Raw genomic sequence first — 20,769 nt, forward strand, 5'->3', positions numbered from 1 at the left:
TTTGGAATGTAGTGTCCTTTAGATATCAATTACATCCAACTGGTCTACTGTGTCATTTATGACTTCTGTGGCCTTACTGATTTTCTGTCTGGATGATCTGTCCATTGATGTCAGTGGGATGTTAAATTCTATTATTTTATTATTGTCAATTTCTCCCTTTATGTCTATTAGTATTTGTTTTATATACTTAGGGGCTCCTATATTAGGTGTGTATATGTTAACAAGTGTGACATCCTCTTTTTGTATTGATTGCTTTATCATTATACAATGCCCTTCTTTGTCTTTCTTCATGGCCTCTGTTTTAAAGTCTATTTTGTCTGATATGAATATTGCTACCCCTGCTTTCTTGTCACTTCCATTTGCATGAAATATCTTTCCATTCCCTCACCTTCAGGGTCTGTCTCTTCTGCTCTCCAGTGAGTCTGTTGTAGGCAGCATATTGGAGGTTCTTGTTTTTTTTAATTCATTCTGCTACTCCATGTCTTTTGATCAGAGCATTTAGTCCACTGACAAAGTAATTATTGATAGGTATGTACTTATTGCCAATTTAATACTTGTTTTCCAGTTGTTTTCATAGTTCTTTGTTCATTTCTTTTTTGTTTTTCCTTTTGTGGGTTGATGAATTCCTTTGTAGTATGCTTGAGTTCCTTTCATTTTGGTTTCTATGAATTATACATTTTCAATTTGTGGTTACCATGGAGTTCAAGTATGTTGAACCATAACTATATCTAATTGCTTTAAATTGACATTTACATTCAAACACATTCTAAAGATCTATGTTTTTATACTCCCCTCCCCCACATTTTGTGATTTTGATGTCCTATTTTACATCTTCATCCTTATCCTTTTACTGTTTATTGTAGTTGTAATCACTTTTATAATTTTTTAATTGGTTTTTAACCTACGTACTGGCTTATTTATATGATCTTCAATCCTGTTATATATTTGCCTTTCCTAATGTGATTTTCCCTTTCCTATAGATTCTTGTTTTTTTTCGATTTAGAGAAGACCCTACAATATTTCTTTTAGGGTAGGTTTAGTATTGCTGAATTCCTTTAGTTTATGTTTGTCTGAGCAATTCTTTCTCTCTCCTTCTATTCTAAATGATAATCTTGCTGCGTAGAGTATCCTAGGTTGCAGGTTTTTCCCTTCCAGGAATTGGAACCTTTCTGGTTTGCAAAGTTTCTACATAACTTTATGGGGATTCCCTTGAAACTGACTCTTTGTTTTTCTCTTTCTTTAATATTTGCCCTTTTAATTATGATTTGTCTTGGTGTGGGTCTGTTTGGGTTCATCTTGCTTGGGACCCTCTGTGCTTCCTGTACATGGATATCTGTTTCCTTCTTTAAGTTTGGGAAGTTTTCAGCCATAATTTCTTCAAATACATTTACTATCCCCTTCTTTCGTTCTTCTCCTTCTGGAACCCCTATTTTGCATAGGTTGGCATGTTTATATTATTCCATAGATCTCGTATGTTGCTTTCTTTTTTTTTTTTCACTTGTCTTTCTGTCTGCTGTTCTGTTTGGGTGATTTCCATTAACTAGCTTTCAGATCACTTACTCATTCTTCTGTGCCATTTAGCCAGTTATTCATTGCTTCCAGATTGTTTTTTACCTTGGCAATTGAATTGTCTGTTTTTGGTTGGTTCATCTTTATAGTTTCTCGTTCCTTGTTACAGTGAGCTGCATTTATATTGATAATCTTTCTTAATTCAGTTAGCATTTTTATTACCACCTTTTTGAACTCAAGGTCTAGTAGACTGATGAGCTCTGCTTCATTATTTGTTCTTTCAGGGGATTTCTCTCATTTTTTAATTGGGAGTAGCTCCTCTGCCTTTTCATTTTACTTAACTTTCTCTGTCTCTATGAAGTTAGGAGAAACAGTTGTCTACTGTGGTCTTGAGGGAATGTTTTTATGTGGGAGTGTCCCTCTGTAGACTGTGCATCCAATGTTTTTGGTGCAAGGGCTGGCTTTGGTATGGATGCCAGCCACATCTTTCCTCAGGGTATGCTAGCCATTATCTTCTTGAAAGGGGGTGTGGTTGGCTTCGTCAGAGCATCTAAAGCTTATGAAGGTGTGAGGCGTAATGTCCTCTCTGCTCTGTGGCTGTTGCCACTCTGTCAGGGGTGGGGTTTGCTGCCCACTTGTTGGAGTAGAAGCCCTGAGGGTCACGTTCAATCAAGCTCCATTGTCCTCGAGTGCATGCCCTGCCCCAAAGGTTGTGATTGCTGAAGCACGTGAGGCTCATGTACTCTAGATTACCTGTGCATAGCCTGTGTAGGTAGCTGCAGCTCTGCTCAGAAGCAGCCCAAATTCACATCCCTTTCTCTGTTGTGTTCATCCCACATTTAGTGCAAGGCTGGGGTGTGGTGTGGGCTGGGGGTCAGGGCATTGTGGCTACAGGAACTCAGGTGGCTGTACAGCTGCAAGAGATCTGGGCTGCCTCTGAGGCAGTCTTCTCCCATGACCTGTCTGTCCCAGATCTAGCACTAAGCTGTGGTGTGGAGTGCACAGAGAGGCAGGGCGTTCTCACTGGGAGATGAACCACTGCATACTCCTGAACGTACTGACAATAGCTACCACTGTCCTTCCCAGATCACACTTCAGGCCTCCCAGGCTGCATAGCTAGATCGAGTCCTCTCCCAGGGCCTGTCTGCTTGAGGTTCAGCACTTTGCCACAGTGTGTTCTTGTGGCACTGACCTGTGCAGGCCCTGACAGTGGCTGCAGCAGTCCTGCCTGCTGTCTCATGCGTGTGCTGACAATGGCCACCACCCCACCTAGATCACACACCAGGCCCCCCCTGGTCTGTCTCTGTGTAGCAAGATTGAGTCTTTTCCCAGGGCTCGGTTGGCCATGCTGCAGTGTGGAGTGAAGGAGGCTGGGGTGTTCTCCCAGTTCAGATGGGCAAGTGCATCAAAGTGTCAGCTATAAGTGCAAGGCTTTCTCCGCCATGACTGCTGGCAAGCCAGCATGCGTGCATTCCCTGGAATACAGTCTAGATTTCTCCAGCCCTTCTGTCTGTCCCAGTGTTTTTTTCCACAGGAAAGGGAGCCTGTCTCCTCCACACAGGATGCCAGGACTGGGATGCCCAGATTGTGCTTCAACCTGCTTGCTCCTGAGGAAAGGGTCTGCCCATGTGGACCTTCTCTTTCTTTCAGATCCTTCCCAGGCATGCAGGTCCTGATCCAATGCCATTTTTTTCCATCCTACCTGGTTATGTGGTGATCTTTCTTGCAGCTTTGCTTGTTAGTTCTTCTGCCAGTTTCCAGTTAGTTTTCCGTGAGAATTGTTCCACATGTAGATGTATTTTTTATGTGTCTATGGAGAGGAGGTGACCTCCACATCCTCCTACTCTGCCATCTTGATCCCACCTCCTGAATATTTTTAATATAACCTGATAAAAGATCTTTGATGCATGCCCACTATTTCCACTTTATAATATTTTTAGTCAATTTAAAGTTATTTATACTTTGCATTCAAAGATATGTAGCTAAAGTTTAGAATTTACTGAATTCACAGATGATGTAAGTATTCATAACACCTTGGGTTCTCAACACTTCCTAGAATATAACTTAAAACAGAAAAAATCATAGAAAATGTATAATAAAAAGTTTAGGCAACTGGGGTATTAACTGTAAAAGAACATGGGGAAACTTTCTATGGTGAGGTAAATGTTCTATACCTTGATTACAGTATTGATTACAAATATATATACACACATATATATATTTGTCAAAACTCATTCATCTTAAGGATGTGCACATTTTACTGTTTGTAATCATACCATCACACACACTGATATGTATATTCTTTTAAATTATAGGCAACTGGTCTTCAAAGGCTACTGAAAAGGCAAAAAAAAGATACCAATTAGATACCATATAACAGTTTAAATGAGGCAGTATAAGACCTAATCCATTGCTTTCCTCTTAACTCATCTCAGATTGTTTCATTACAGGAAAACTACAGGCGTACCTCATTTTATTGCACTTCACTTTATTGCACATCACATATAATTGTGTTTTTTATAAACTGAAGGTTTGTGGTAACTCTGTGTCAAGCAAGTCTATCAGTGCCGTTTTCCCAACAACATTTGCTCACTTCATGTCTCTGTGTCACATTTTGGTAATTCTCACAATATTTGAAACGTTTTCACTGTTATTATATTTGTTATGGTGATCTGTGATCAGTGATATTTGATGTTATTATTCTAATTGTTTTGGGGTGCAATGAACTGTGCCCTCATACGGCAGCAAACTTAATGTCCAAATGTTGTGTGTATTCTAACTGCTCCACCAACCAGCTGTTCTCCTTTCTCCTTGCAACTCCATATTCCCTGAGACACAATATTGAAATTAGGCCAATTAATACCCTACAGTGACCTCTAAGTGTTCAAATGACAGAGAGAGTCACATGTCTCTCACTTTAAATCAAAAGCCAGAAATGATTAAGCTTAGTGAGGAATGCATGTGAAAAGCAAAGACAGGCCAAAAACTAGGCACCTTGCACAAAACAGCCACATTATGAATGCACAGGAAAAGTTCTTAAAGGAAATGAAAAGTGCTACTCCAGTGAACACATGAATGATAAGAAATTGAAACAGGCTTATTGCTGATATGAAGAAAGTTTTAGTGATCTGGATAGAAGATTAAACAAGCCACAATAACTCCCTTAAGCCAAAGCCTAATCTAGAGCAAGGCCCTAACTCTCTTCAACTCTACAAAGGCTGAGAGAAGTGAGAGGCTGCAGAATAAGAGTTTGAAGCTAGCAAAGTTGATTCATGAGGTTTAAGGAAAGATGCCATCTCCATAACGTAAAAGTGCAAGGTGAAGCAGCAAGTGCCGACGTACAGCAAGTTACCCAGATCTAGATAACTAATTAATGATGGTGGCTACACTGAACAACAGATTTTTAATGTAGACAAAACAGCTTTATATTGTAAGAAGATGCCATCTAGGACTTTCATAGCTAGAGAGGAGAAGTTAATGCCTGGCTTCAAAACTTCAAAGGACAGGCTGACTCTCTTAAGGGCTAATGCAGCTGGTAACTTAAGTTGAAGCCAATGCTCATTTACCATTCTGAAAACCCTAGGGCCCTTTAAAATGATGCTAAATCTACTCTACCTATGCTCTATAAATAGAATAACAAAGCCTGGATGACAGCACATCTGTTCACAACACAGTTGACTAAATATTTTAAGCCCACTGTTGAGACCTACCGCTCAGAGAGAAAAGATTCCTTTCAAAATATTACTGCTCATTGACAATGTACTTGTTAACCCAAGAGCTCTAATGGAGATGTACAATAAAATTAGTGTTGTTTTCATGTCTACTATCACAACATCCATTCTGCAGCCCATAGATCAGAAGTCATTTCAATTTTCAAGTCTTACTATTTAAAATATATACTACATAAGACTATAGCTGTCATAGATAGTGACTCCTCTGATGGATCTGGGCAAAGTAAATTGAAAACCTTCTGGAAAGGATTCACCATTCTGGATGTCATTAAGAACATTCATGATTCATGTAAAGAGGTCAAAATATCAACATTAACAGGAATTCGGAAGTTGATTCCAACCCTCATGGATGACTTTTGTAAGGTTCAAGACTTCAGGGGAGGAAGTATCCACAGATGTGGTGGAAATAGCAAGAGAACTAGAATTACAGGTTGAAGATGTGACTGAACTGCTGCAATATCATGAGAAAACTATAGGGATGAGGAGTTGCTTCTTATTCATAAGCAAAGAAAGTGGTTTCTTGAGATGGAATCTACTCCTGGTGAAGGTGCTATGAAGACTGTTGAAATGACAACAAAGGATTTAGAATACTACATAAACTTAGTTGATAAAGCAGTGGCAGAGTATTTTTTTAATTAAGGTATGTACATTGTTTTTTTAGACACAACACTATTGCATGCTTAATAGACTATAGCATAGTGTAAATATAAATTTTATGTGTACTAGGAAACCAAAAAATTTGTGTGACTTGCTTTATTATGATATCACTTTATTGCAATGGTCTGGAACTGAACCCACAATATCTCTGAGGTACACTTATATAGTCCTAATTATGATAATTCATAATTCAATCTGTTCATCTATCTGTTATACAATCTTAGCTCTAACTTGTCAAATTCCATGAAACAAAGCTATATAAAATGTCTATTTTACTGAAAAATCTCATCTTTAGAAGAAGTTCCATAAAAGATGATTAAATTTGTAAGCTCTAATTATGGATTAGCTTTACTTAATTCACTAAATACGTTAATGATTTTTAAGAAAAATTTTGCATCCCTTTAAAATAGTCTATACTACCTCCTAACAGATTATTCACCTACCCCCTAAAATGTAAGTTGAAATGAAAATAAATTTGAATTTAGTTGAGAATACACACTAACTAGAGAGGCTAACTTAAAACCACTGACAAACTTTTTAGCTCATTATATTGGGGTAATGCTAGCAGTAATGTGTCAACATCCAGAAGACAGACAGAGAGAGAGAGAGAATGCAAAGAATAGCACAGGTGGATTTTATGTACCAAGACTGTAAATAGCACTCATCATTTCCACCCTCATCTCTGTTGACAAGCCCAAGACATGAAAGGGGAACTGGGAAACGTATTCTTTGTCATTTGGCCACAACTCCAAGAAGGCAAAGGGTAATACATAATTTTGAGGTAGATCTAGCCATCTCTATCACTCATACTAGCATAGGAGAGGTCTATCAAAATTGTAATTCACAGGAGAACAACGTATTTACAATGCAGGTTTACAAAGCTAATCTGAAAAAAAAAAAAAAAAGAACATGCTTTAACGTAGAATACAGTAGTTCTAAAATTATGGTTAAAGATGAAAAGAACAAAAAACTATTTAATCAGCCACCTATAGAACAGTAAAAGGCCAAAAACTGCATTTCAGAAATGATATATCACTCTGGGAAAGCTTTGTTTTTACAGGCGTTCCTTTGAAACTGTCAGGCAAACATTTTTATAGACCATCTTTTCTCATACACAGTCAGCTCATGATATATAGCATAAGTCAGAGACAGGCAAATAACGCAACAAACCTCCTCTTAGACCAACAGAAGGCAGAGCAAAAATTGTTTATTTCTTATAGGATTAAAAAAAAAAGCCTACTTTCCTTATTTTTCATCTCCCTGGGAGATAAAAAGGTAAGCAAGTACTTTGGAATCATACTTCAAAAAGTATGATGATTTTTACTTGCTTTAAACTACAGAAACAACAAAGTGCTGTTTTAAAAGGGGACCTAGCCCATTTATTTTTACAAAGTTCTACTCCTAAAACCTGAAGTACATGCCAAAACAAGAAAAGCAATTTATCTTCAAAATGCTAAGACATTTTTGTTTCTGTGTTAAAGGCTTTGTGCCTCTGGAGGTTAATTCACCTTTCACATTGGATGTCATGGCATTATTTTCATTCTCCATGAATGAAAATAAAGACAATATGATTATTTTCTTTATTACTATATTCCTGAGTGAACAACATGACTTGTGATCTAAAGAAATTTTAAATTTTAGTATAGCTTTTGAATCAACTAAAGATCACATTATCCAAAAAACAGTATTGACAATAACCTAAGAAAGCTATGATTATCAGCAATCCCACCATTTCTCTCAGGATTGAGGTTTACTATACCTATATTTTTAAAATGTATAGTAATGACATTTTTTATAATATCAAATAATATAAAAACAAAGATTCAAAGAAAATCTTTACAGTTTGCAAAATTTTCTCTCTCCTCTGCTGCTCAAAAAGTACTAATACCATCTTCTTCGCATAGCAGATGGGGAAATAAACATGTAAAACACATATGTACTTATTTAATAGTAGTGTTTTAAGACTTTGTGCCTATGAAAGCTAATTACCAAATTAAGATTTTCAAAATCACTTTGATTCAATGAATGAGTTCTTTTATGATAAACCATTCGAACACTGTACTAGAACTATGCCATCAGTGAAAAAAAGAAACCAAAAAAACCTCAACGTCCTAACTGATATCACTCAAATTAGTTTTAAATTTTGGTGAACTTTCAAAAGCAAACCCAACAAAAAAAGCAAAGGATGAAAATACCAACTTCCTGGGAAGCCTTCCTTGACACCCCCAGGCAGGCTTGCTTTTCCACTTAATTCCACTGGAATATCAGACTGGGTGATGGCCCCTTAACTACATTTCTTTTCATCATCATTCGTGAACTCTGTAAGGGTAGTGATCATGCACATTTATATTAGGCTCTTCAGTGCCTATCACAGGGCCTGGACCACGCTAAGTGCTTAATAAATGTCAACTAATTGAATGAATGAATACAGTTAATTAAAAGCTGAACAAAAGGTTGCAAGATGGAGGCAGCAAAGGGAAGAGAAAGAAGGGGGAAAAAAGTACTAGAATGGAAATTAAAATGGTTACTTCCTGTATATGTCCTTAGAGGGAAGCCATTTACTACTCCTGTGCCTCAGTTTCTTCATTTAAAGAAGCTGAACAAGATTATCTCTAATATCATTTGTTTCTAAAATTTTATTTTAAAAATGAAATGGTCATCTTATGTATAAATATTCACATAGACTAAACACTCTCTTAATCAACCTTCACTGAACCAACTCACCAGATTAACAAGTTTTCCATCACCTCTGAAAAATGTATAGTCTGAGCAAAGGTTTTTAAACTTTAGTGGACCTCAAATTGCCTAGAGGGTTTGTTAAAACAGATTGCTGGGCCCCACCCCCTGAGTTTCTGATTCAGTATGTCTGGGATAAGACCCAAGAATTTACAATTCTAACAAATTCCAGGTAATGCTGATGCTGTTGGTCCAGAAATCACACTTTTGAGAAACATGACCTTATAGTAAATGCCCATTCAACTCCACTCCTATCATTTGAGCTGTTTGATTATCAAAGGTCAGTTTCCCAAACCTGTATATTCCAGGTGAAATTGTTTATTATAGTTACATTAGCTGTTTAAATATCATGTAAATATATAGTCATTTTCAAATTACCTTTGAATTAGGTGTGAGATTTCTGTAAAACACTAAGAAATTTTCATAAAAATCTAGGATTTTGCATTCTTTCCCAATTTAACTTCTTAGTCCAATTAAAAATTAAAAGTGAAAATAGTGGTGATAGAATTATTGGTGTTGAAAAAATCATGGGCACAAACAGACATGAGGAAACTTTTGGAGTGATATATTATTTTGATTGTGGTACTGCAGTGATCATTTCTTGGGTGCAAATATATGTAAAACTTATCAAATTGTATATACTATATATATACTATATATACTATATATATACTATAAATATATGTAAAACTTATCAAATTGTATATACTATATATATACTATATATATACTATAAATTTACAGTTATTGTATGTCAATTATACCTTAATAAAATATGTAAACAACACACAAACTTACAGATACACACACCCAACAAAAATTTAATAAGTCTGACAAAACCAAATTTTGAGAGGTTATTGAGTAACCATAACTCTGATACATTGTTGATAGGAATGAAAGAAAAGTGTTTCCAAAGTGTCAGTTTCATACAAAACTAAACACACATCACCTTATGACCAAGTAATTCCATTCCTAATTATTTACCCAAGAGAAAGGGGTACACAAGAGATTGTTCAAGAAAGTTCTTAACAGTTTTATTTCTAACAGCTAAAAACTGGAAATAGCTCAGGTGTCCATCAGCAGGAGAATGGATAAACAGAATGCAGCATCCATACAACTCAGCAATACTACTCAGCAGTAACAAGAAACAAACTACCCACGCACTCAATAACAAGATGAATCACAAAATATTATCTAAGTAAAAGAAGCCTTATATAAGAATACATCTGTATGATCCCATTTATATGAAAAGGCAACTAATCTATGATATAAAAAAGCAAAACAATGATGTCTCTTGGGGGTGGCAGGAAGGAACGTGAAGACATCTTCTGGAGTTAAAATGCTCTATATCCTGAAAGAGCTTACACAGTTTAGCCAGATTACACAGAGACATGTATTTGTCAAAACTCATGGAATTGTGGGTACATTTAAGATTTCTGCATATCATTGTAAATCTTACTTCAAAATGAAAAAAAAGAATTATAATTAAATATTGAACCTTGGTAATGATATGCATGCTCAAGTGTTTGGGGATAAAACATACTAATGTATGCCACTTTAAAACTCAACAAAAGATGGTGGGATGGATGGATATGTTAATAAGCCATATATAATGAAATGTTAACAGAATCTAGGTGGTAGGTATGTGGGTATTCATTGTACAATTGTTCCAGCTCTTCTATGTGTTTTAAAAGCTTCATAACAAGATGTTGAGGGAAAATCAGTTTGTAAGGTAGTAGGGATTCCATTTTTTGCATATTTATGTATGTCTGTGTGTTCATCGACATGCACATATGAAGCATATACGTGTATATATTTATGTATGTTGTATATGAAACTATTCCCTCTCAATCAGATCCTTCCAATTCACTTTAAACATACTCAAGTTCCCCCAACCCCAAATGGTACAAAACAAACAAAATAGAAATCCTATCCTCCTTCAGCTACTACTAGGTCATATAAAGAGAAGAGCATACTTCTGGTGTCCATGTCTTCACCTACTCCATTCTGGCTTGTGCCCCCAATACTCCAGCAAAATGGCTCTTACTCAAAGATTTCAATGACTTCCAAGTCAGTAGATCAAATGGATATTTTTAAATCCTCATCCTTTGAAGAATTTAAAATATTAAATTTACCCACTTTTCAATTTGGAATGAGGGAAGCAAACTTTTTTGGTATGTAAAACAAGCATTTTTAAAAAGAAGAGCTCAATTTCATACTACGGCCAAGTTAGAATATACGAGGGGAAAACTTAAGGGATGAGATCAGAAAAAAGGAAAACAAAATGAAGAAGTTACTACTATAGTTCAAAGAGTAATTGCCAATGGTCTATTTTCATAGAACATTTTCACCTAATTCTACTACATTTTGAAATTCTAGTGAGCTCATTAACTATTGTCCATATTTCTTCAACTGGGTTAGTCATCCTATCTACAGAAGCTCTATCTTAAATGGATCTCCCCAAACCGCCTATTTATGTAGAAATTATTTTCTGAGTTACAAGAATAATAACCAGAGAACTAGGTCCTCAAGGATCAGATAAATCCAGCTATGTATCAAAATTAGTACAAAAACTATTTCCTAATCTTGAGAAGGTGAGCCCTCAAAGATATTCATAGCAGCACTGTCATAGCATATAATACAACTCAAAGCCTTCCAATGATTTCAGTGTGTCAGAAAATATAAAATTGTGCAGTAAAATCACTTTTAAAATAATCTTATAAAATGTAAAATAAAGGGAATTCCTTTGTGACATGAGCTTCCAAGATGAAAGCTTAATATGAGCCTAAAATGTGCAGAAGAATTTGAATTGTATTTAGTAGGTTTAGGGTAGGGTTTCCCAAATTGCAGGTCACTTTTTGTAGCTCCCTCATGTTTCTGATTTTGAAGATGAACAGGCATTGACTAGTCAAAGACATGTGGGAAAGAACATTCTAGCATGGGCAAAAACAGTTAAAGTATATGTAAAGACAGTCACAGAAGGGCTTTATTATTTATTTTCCTTTAATATTCATCTGCATATCTTGGTCACAGATGGTAGTTTCCAAAAGGCTCCTATCTTTATTCTTGGAACCTCTTCTCCTGAGAAAGTAAGTTCGTTTTATTCCACAAGCAATTATTTAACACCTTCAATGTGCAAGCCTAGAACTATGTGCATTGCCTGAGATTAAAGGAAAATAGATTATGGCTAACAGAAACACACTATGATTACTGAGGGACTTAATTTTACCCTAGCTTTTTACACCAGAGCTTTATACATAGCTATTATTTGGCTATTTTCAAATGTTAAACTTAATTTTTCGCTTACCTTTGAACTCCACTAACAATGGAGGTGTCATGAAGAATAAAATAGCTTAAATTCAATAGTAAAGATGGAAACACAGAAGGACTTAATCACACTAGACAAACACTCCTGAAAATCCAGAGTGATTGCTTAGTATAAAGTCTAGGTTCAGAACTCTAATCTTTTTGGATTATAAACCCTTGTGGTACACAGCTTCTGACAAGGCTCCCAATAATCCCCACCTCTTGGTATCCACAACTTTATTTAATGTCCCCCCTTCAGCCCAGTATGGGCTGAACCTCACAACCTGCTTCTAATGATGTGAATATGGCAAAAATGAAGGCTGTCTCTTCTGTGATTAGGTTACAAAAGACCATGACTTGTGTCTCACTAGTAGTGCTCTCTCTTGCCTGATCACTTGTTCTCCCTGTTGAAGCATGCTTCCACACTGTGAGAAGCACCATGAAGAGGTCCATGTGGTAAGGAACCAAGGAAGGGCTTTGCCAATAGCTCACAAGAAACAGAGGCCTCAGTCTAAGAACTCACAAGGAAATGAATCCTGCAACAACCACACAAACTGGGGAGTGAATCTTCCCTAGTCCAACCTTGAAATAACTGCAGCCTTATGAAAGGCAGAGCCAGAAGATCCAGCTAAATGGTACCCAGATTCCTGACTCACAGAAACTTTAATATGATAAATGTGTATTGTTTTAAGCTGCTACATTTTGGAATAATCTGTTATACAGCAATAGATAACTAACATAGAGCCTATCTGCAGAAAAGTATATACATATACAAATTCTGGCACACATTTTAGAGAAATAGGAGGCCTCTCTGAAGTCCACCAATAGAACTCCTAGTGGCCCAGAGATCCCAGACTAAGAAATTTATGCTTTGATAAACTCCAACAATATGCACAAAAGGCCTGCAGAAGTCAATTTAACCATGCTATGTAGCTTAACAAATGTCAGAATGCTTTCCTTCCATAAGGTATTACTAAGAAAGTTAAATTACTCTAAATATAATTGATATCTTAGTACTAGTATTACCAAAGGTAAAAACAAGTCGTTATACTATAACATCATTTTAAATAATGTATTTCATAGGTACTAAATAAATATTGAAGATAAAATAATGACTAAACACCATCCTTAAGTACTGTGTGAGACAACACACACACACACACACACACACACACACACACACACGAAACAATTATAAGATCTGCGATACAAACAGAAATTTCCATATGGTATCCATTCATGTATGTAATATATATGATATAATATGTATGACTTTATTGAATTTTAATTATAAAGTAATTAAAATAAATACCTGTACTGTTTTTCCAAGTCCCATGTCATCACCAAGAATACACCCTCTTCCTTGGATGAAGTGTTCATAGAGAAACAGGGCTCCTTCCCTTTGGTAGTCTCTCAAATACCTATTAATAGTATAAGGAATAGAGTCTCCATTTTCAGATAATTGAAAAGCAACAGCAGATGATGGAAATTTTCTGTCTGGAAAATAAGGTTTTTCCAAATCTTCATCATCAAATATAAAATTCCTGGAGCAATCTTTAACAGATTTCACTTCTTGAAGTCTTTTAAGAGGTACTTTCCTTTCTTGAAAATCTGAATATAAGATGACTGCAAATGACTTCCCATTTTCATCCACTGTGATAGATTTTATGCTTGCTTCACAAAGTTTTTCATTATCTGGAGAAGGGGCGAGACATCTTTCTCCTGGATGCCATATATCTATAATAATAAAAGAGAAAATAAACTTGCCAAATCTAACTTATAAAGTAACACCTCATTTATCCACTGCTATGAGAAAAAGTGTTCCTCACATAAATACCCTTTCCAAAATCTGAAACAAGATAAATTATACTTATAACATGTATAAATATTTTCCTAAAGTATATTTTCCTCAAGTATATTATCATAATAAAGGGTACATAATTTATTTCCAGTTTTTCTCACCTTGGCTGTGTGTCATAATCTCCCCATATATGCTTCGTCTGTTGATTCTGATTCAGTGGATATGGGCCATGGGCATTTGGTTTTATTATTGTGTTTGGTTGTTACTGCTGAATTCAAAAGGTGACTCTGATGCACAGCCAGAATTGAGAACCACTTATTTAAATATTCATGATGACTCATGAACATTAGGTATAACGTTCATGATATGGTAGAATAACACTGAATAGGACCTGGTAACAGGTAAGCTAAAATCCTCTGAACAGCAATATTTTTGTGATTCTTCTGTCTGCTTTTTTAGTTACTCCATCTCCTTTCTCTGAAGACAGCTGTTTCTTCTCACTGTCAATATTGCTGCTTCTAAAATGTTGCTTGAATCTGTATACAACTAATCAAGGGAATCTCCCAACTCAACTAGAGTGATATGTACCAGCTTTGTCACAGCTTTTTCCCTTCTAGGTTTTGAAGAGCCAAGGTTTTTAAAAAAGAGATGAGTTCTAAGATCTCTTTCTGCTAAGATTCTATTATTCTTTGAAGAGTCTGACTTGTCTCTATGTACAAATTTATTCTGTGCTTAACTGTAGAGCTATTTTATTTTCTATTCAGAAAATAAAGCACTGTGAATGAGGAAGAGGGCCTCTGCAGAGTATACTGTTGGTACAATTAAAAGGTACCAAATAGAGGAAATTAAGTAAAAATAATTTCCCAAATGGAATTTCTTATAGCAAGAATCCCAGAGGAATTGTATAGCTACAATTTTAAGGATACTAGGAATTATTTTTCTCACATATTTGTCATTGAGATCATATATCATTGGTAGTTTCCCAGGGACTTCCTATTGATGCTGAATTAGGCTTGTATAACATTCATGATTATAACTAGTACATCTATATTCTCTTCAGCAAGAAGAGCTCATTATACTATTCCTCATCAGTTGTTCCTCAAAAGTAAAACCATTATTCTAATTTTGATAAGGTTGTTTTTATATAACAATCAGCAAAAAAAATCTGTTCTCCCACTCTAATCTTTGCATCCAAACTGTTTGAGAATTGTTACATTATTCTAAAAGAGAAGAGTTTTAATGTGAAAATAAAACATTTATTCACTATACAGGGATAAAAAATAGGTTGATGGGTCCTATTTTCATAACAGTACTGTTTGAGCCTTAAAACCTACGTTAAGCCTTGCAACAATTCTTAATACATTATTTGTTTCACATGCTTTGTCTACCTATCCAGCAAACGCCTTCTAATTTTTAAAGACTTAATTCATTAATTTATTTATTATTCAACATATATGATTTAACACCAATTATTTGCTAGAACTGTACCACACAGTTAAAATGAAGAAAACCAATGTCAAAAATGATAGTGATTAAACCTTGCTTAGAACTAGTCTTTCCAAATCTCATTAAAAGGCCATCATTGTCTAACCAACTTTTCAAGGTAGAAAACCTTTAGTCAGCCCTTATTCCTCTTTATATATTAGTCCCTACATCCTCTCCATCAGAATGTCCTGCTGGCTCTACCTAAAAAAAAAAAGCATCACTTTCCTCCATGCCACCATCACTTTAAAACAACTGTTGGTAAACTTTTTCTGTAGAGTCAGATTTTAGCTACTTGTTATTTTACATCTTGCAGGCTATACTGTCTCTTGCCCTTGTAACACAAAAGTAGCCACAGACACATAAACAAATGGGTATGGCTGTGCTCCAGTAAAACTTTATCTACAAAAAAACAAGTGTCAGGCTGAATTCGGCCTTGACTGTAATTTGCCAAACTTTGGCTTTCTCCTAAATTACTGCTACAAATTCCATTCTCTATCCTCCATTCTCTAACCATTCTCTCTGTTGACACTATTTCCCTCTACAATCCATTTTCCACGTAGCAGCAATAGTGACTATTTAAGAATATAAATTATTAGTAAATCTTTCATTTAAAATCTTTTAATAATGACCCACCGCACAAAGAATAAAGTCCAAGCTCCTTACTATGGCCTGTAAGACCCTGTATGATCTTCCCCTACTTACCTCTCCAACTTAATCTATCAATTTTTCCCTTGACTCAAGCATATTAAGCAGGTCTTTTCTCAGGTGTTTTTATGTCATCGCCTCAGAGACTTTATCTCAGACCACCTTATTTAAAGTAGGGAACCCCACTATTCTGTACTATTTTATTGCCTCTATAGCACATATCACAATGTTTAATTATCACGTTTACTTTTTTTATCTGCCTCTCACTAGAGAAGAATATCTTTTCCAAGAAAATGTCTGTATTCTTCAAAATTTTATCCCCAGGACCAGCACACAGTCGGCATTCAATAAAAGAGCTGAATTTATTAACAAAAACACATCCTTGATCTCATAGAACCTTGACATCTAATGAGAAAGACAAATACTCAAAAGTTCACACACATGAAATTGCTATAAGTGCTTTGGCAGAACAAAGTGCTGTAAGAAGGAGGTACTGAGGAAACAGTTTAAAAAGTAAGGAGATCTAGGGGCTTCCCTGGTGGCACAGTGGTTGAGAGTCTGCCTGCTAATGCAAGGGACACGGGTTCATGCCCCGGTCTGGGAAGATCCCACAGGCCGCGGAGCGGCTGGGCCCGTGAGCCATGGCCACTAAGCCTGCTCGTCCAGAGCCTATGCTCCGCAACGGGAGAGGCCACGGCAGTGAGAGGCCCGCGTACCGCAAAAAAATTAATTAATTAATTAATTTAATTTAATTAAATAAAGTAAGGAAATCTAAGAAGAGAATATCAGTCAGAGGGCACATACAGCATGTGCAAAATCCTCACGGGCTTCACACAACAACTTACAGAAGTCTATTTGGTTCCTGAGTTTGGGTAATTTCTAGAACTAAATATTAATAGATTCAGTTAAGTTTGAGCAGGGCGGTTATCTCTCAGTATTCAAACTCCAGAACAAATAGCTTAAATTAGGATGATTTCCTATTGGACTGAATAGGGGTAAGGCTCCTTATGATCTGGTCCCTGTGTTCCTCTTTAACTTCATTTCCTCCCTCTCTCCTGATTTCATTCCAAACTGGCCTCCTTGCTATTCCCCAATCATGGTAAGCATACTCCCACCTTAGTCTCCTGAGATTTCTGTTCCTTCCGCCAACGCTCCTCCTAAATACCAAAGTGACTGATTCTTTCACTTCATTCAGGATTCTGTTCAAATGGCATCTCCTCAGAGGTATCTTCTCTGACCACCCAATCTAACATAGCACTCCCCGCCACTCTCTCTTCCTTCACCCTGCTTGATACCATTTTCAGAGAAAAATATGAACTGTCTGTTATTGTTTATCTCAACTTAAATATAAGTTCCCCAGAGCAGGGACTTGTGTTCACTGCCATATTCTGGGCACCTAGGACAATGTTTGAAACTCAAATACTTATCAAATTAACAAATATTTATATATAGCTAACATTTTGAGGGCTTATGTGTGCCAGGCATGCAATTTAGATGTAGTAGTTCATTTGAGCCTCACAGCAACCCTTCATGTAAGTAATATTATTAGTTCCATTTTACAAATGGTGAAACAGATAAAGGTTAACCATGGTCACACAGCTAGAAAGTGGCAGAGCCTGGATTTGAACCAAGCTATCTGAACTTGTAACTACAATGCTATACCAGTTCACACGTGAATGAACAATTCCTTGGAACTGAGTAGCCCCTGCCCCTTTTAAATGAGGTATGAGCATTCCAGTTACTATAATCTCCACTCAGCAGCTTCATCCATTTATTTCACCTGCCAGGTTTCTATAGGTATTTATATTTGTGGTCCCTGAGTTATAGTGTCATCAATTCCTAGCCATCAGAGCTGAGGCTTGTTACTTAAACGTCTCTGAACTTTAGTTCTGAATCCCTCATCTATTTAATGAGATCAGTATCTTCCTCAAAGGAAAACATGTACATAAACAATTAGCATATTTCTGGGCACGGAACAAGCACTCAATATCTGGTAGCTTTTGTTATGTCACTATTAATAATGAAAGCTATTAATTTAGGGTCAAGAAGCCATCCCAGATGACTTGTGGCAGATAACCATACCCTCCTTAAACCCTCTCTTGGTGACCCACTAAAGGTGATCCTGACTCAGTACATCATATATTAAGCTCTTTGTGTAATAAACTGAACGAAATATCTCAACCTTTATTCACCTACTTAATAACAAATCTACCATTCACTAAGAACTGAGGCATACAAGAACAGAGAATAAAAATACCAAACATTTACTTAGGGTTTACTGTGAGCCAGATACGGTCACATAAATGCTTTGCTTAACACCATCTCATTTAATAATCACAAGAACTCACTCAGCAAAGACAGCAGTTTTACAGACGAGGAAACCACCCAAAGTTGCTCAGCAAATGACTGTCAGAGCCAGCACTAGATCCCAGGGCAGTCTGACTTCAGAGTGCAGGTTCTCAACTCTGAATCACAAAGAACTGTCCCAGCCCTAGAGGTGGTTCACAATCTCCAGCTGTCATTCACAGGAGCCGCAGGGTAAAACCGCAACCCCAAGGGAACTGGCAGGAACAGGTCCAACCCTACGCAGTAAAGACAGTTGTCTGGGGAGAGAGGGGAGCTCGGAGCTTATACCTTTGCTGTTGGTTTCCGCGCGGGGCTTCGGGACAGAGAGATCCATCTGGCCAGGGGGAAGGGCCTGGCAGCCTGGTTGCATTTAACACCTGACAGGCGGCGGAGGACCGCCAGGAGGAGGCTGGCGGGCGGACGGCGGCCAACTCCACCTGCCGCCGCCCTCTGTACATAGCCCCCCGCCCCCGAAGCCCGACGTCACGGGACGAGAGGGAGCAAAGGTGGAGCCTGACGGGGTCCAGGGAGAAGGGCCGGTTGCGTTCGAGACAGCGGCAGAGCCGGAGGGCGCTGTGGAAGCTGGCAAGGCGGCGCTCACCTAATCGTCTGGGGCTCCGCCGCCGGGGGAGGACAACAAGCAGGCAGGTCGACCCCCTAACCTCCCTCTCAGTAATAGGCTTCGCTCTGGGACCCACCACAACTTCCAGCCCTGACTCGGAAAATCCCGCGAGAACTGGCTCCCGATCTGTTTTCGGGATCTCACGAGAACAAAATCTTGGTTGACATGGGCGGAGCGATCTTCCGGCCGTCTTTCCTCTAGGAAACCGGTAACACAAAGAACCGCGATAGTTGCAAGTATCGCGAAGTTTCATATCGCCTGCTAGCCTGCGGCGGCTCTTGCGGTTACGGAGAGAGGCAGAAAGATGCTCGTGGGCGTGGGCCTGCAGTGGGTCTTTTAAGGACCGGTAAGGAGGGTGACGGCCTGGCAGGAGACCGTCGTCCCCGCGATCGTATCTTGTGGCTTATATTAGGCGCTTGGTTCCTTCGTCGAGTTGCCGGACGCCCAGGGACTTTAGGAGGCGAGCGGTTCCCGCTTGGAGTGCCGCCTCAGCCGTGTGGACACCGACGGCTCAGGACACCCAGAGGAGGCATATCTTCTTAGGTCATATACTAAAATGTAGTAAGTTATAAATAACTTTTCTGAGTACAGAACCTGCAACACATGCCCTAAGTAGAAGGCAAAGGTAAAGATACTATGAAAACTTGAAAGTGTTTTTTCGTGTACCATCCCAAGTTACCAGTGGTTAGTATAACACGTTATATGGGTAAACACTAAGCAAACCATCAGGCTGTTTTGGTGAGCATCTTCAGGGCAGCATACCACTCAGGAATTAATGAATACTGCTCATCTAATACTTTTCCAGACGTTGTATGTAGATTAATCCAGAAATGCTTCCTCACATGTTAAAATGTTTTTGTATGCTGTAGGATATTTCATTGAAGGAGGTTAGCCCGCATGGGCCTGTATTAGTTTCCTATGGCTGCTTTAACAAATTACCAAAAACTTAATGGCTTAAAACAGCATATAAGTGTTATCTTATAGTTCTGTAAATCAGAAGCCCTACATTGGTCTCATTAGGCTAAAATCAAAGTGTTAGCTGGGTTGCCTTCTTCTCTGGAGGCTCTGCAGAGTATGTTTCCTCACCTTTTCCAGCTTCTAGAGGCTATACACATTGCTTGGCTCACGGACACCCTTCTGTCTTCAAAGCCAGCAATGTTGCATCCCCCTGACCTTTCCATAGTCACATCTCCCTTTAATTGCAGCAGGGAAAGACTATTTGATTTTAAGGGCTCACATGATAAGATTGGGTCCACCAATAATCCAGGATAATCCTCCCATATCAAGGTCTATACCCTTTTTCACATCAACAAAGTCCCTTTGCCATATAAAGTAACATATTCATGGGTTCCAAGGATTAGCATGTGAATATCTTTGGTGGATCATTATTCTGCCTACTACAGGATCTTAATGAGAAAAACTATATGGCTATTTGCTCTGTAAATAGGTATCCATTCTTTGACAGATACTAAAAATTAGTGTGTTTTCATAAAATGCTTCATCTAGAATAGCACTTGTTTCTGTTTACCAGCAGGTAAAAATTTTGTATGGAAGAGAAACATCTAATTCATCCATTATGTTGGTCCTCACACGTGGTTAAGAGGTTAAGTCATTTAACCCCACTGCTTCAGTGTCCTCACCCATGACAGATTAATAATAGGGTTATTGTAAAAATTAAATAAAATAAATAAAACACCTAAAACAATACCTAGTCACAGTAAGGATTTAGTATTGCAATATACTCTTGTTATCAATAGAATGCGTCCACTTGAAAGTTGAATTCTGCATAGCCATTTCTTCAATTTAATATTTTGGCTAATAGTTGATAGCACATTAGTTAGATTAGAATTTTAGACTAGATTCTAACTTAAAAACCATGGATTATAAGGCATATTTTCTAGGTGCAGCTGAAAAAAACTCATTGTACTTGT

General features: G+C 37.5%; 1 protein-coding gene across 3 annotated transcripts in view; it reads right to left on the bottom strand.

Annotated features, from left to right (window-relative positions):
• Positions 1-19,099, bottom strand: part of ERCC6L2 (ERCC excision repair 6 like 2) — a 156,604-nt gene extending 137,505 nt beyond the window's left edge. The window contains exons 1-2 of one of the 3 annotated variants that reach the window (XM_079927052.1): positions 18,505-19,088; positions 13,252-13,676 (exon numbers count right to left, since the gene is read on the bottom strand). In XM_079927052.1, the coding sequence (XP_079783178.1) occupies positions 13,252-13,676; positions 18,505-18,586 (507 nt within the window). In that variant the 5' untranslated portion in view covers positions 18,587-19,088. Of the gene's footprint in view, positions 1-13,251; positions 13,677-18,504 lie in introns of all 3 variants that reach the window. The other 2 variants (XM_079927051.1, XM_079927053.1) reach the window with 2 other exon arrangements.
• Between the last annotated feature and the right edge of the window lie 1,670 nt (positions 19,100-20,769).

This window comes from Stenella coeruleoalba, assembly GCF_951394435.1.
Source record: "Stenella coeruleoalba genome assembly, chromosome: 7".
NCBI classification, from domain to species: domain Eukaryota; kingdom Metazoa; phylum Chordata; class Mammalia; order Artiodactyla; family Delphinidae; genus Stenella; species Stenella coeruleoalba.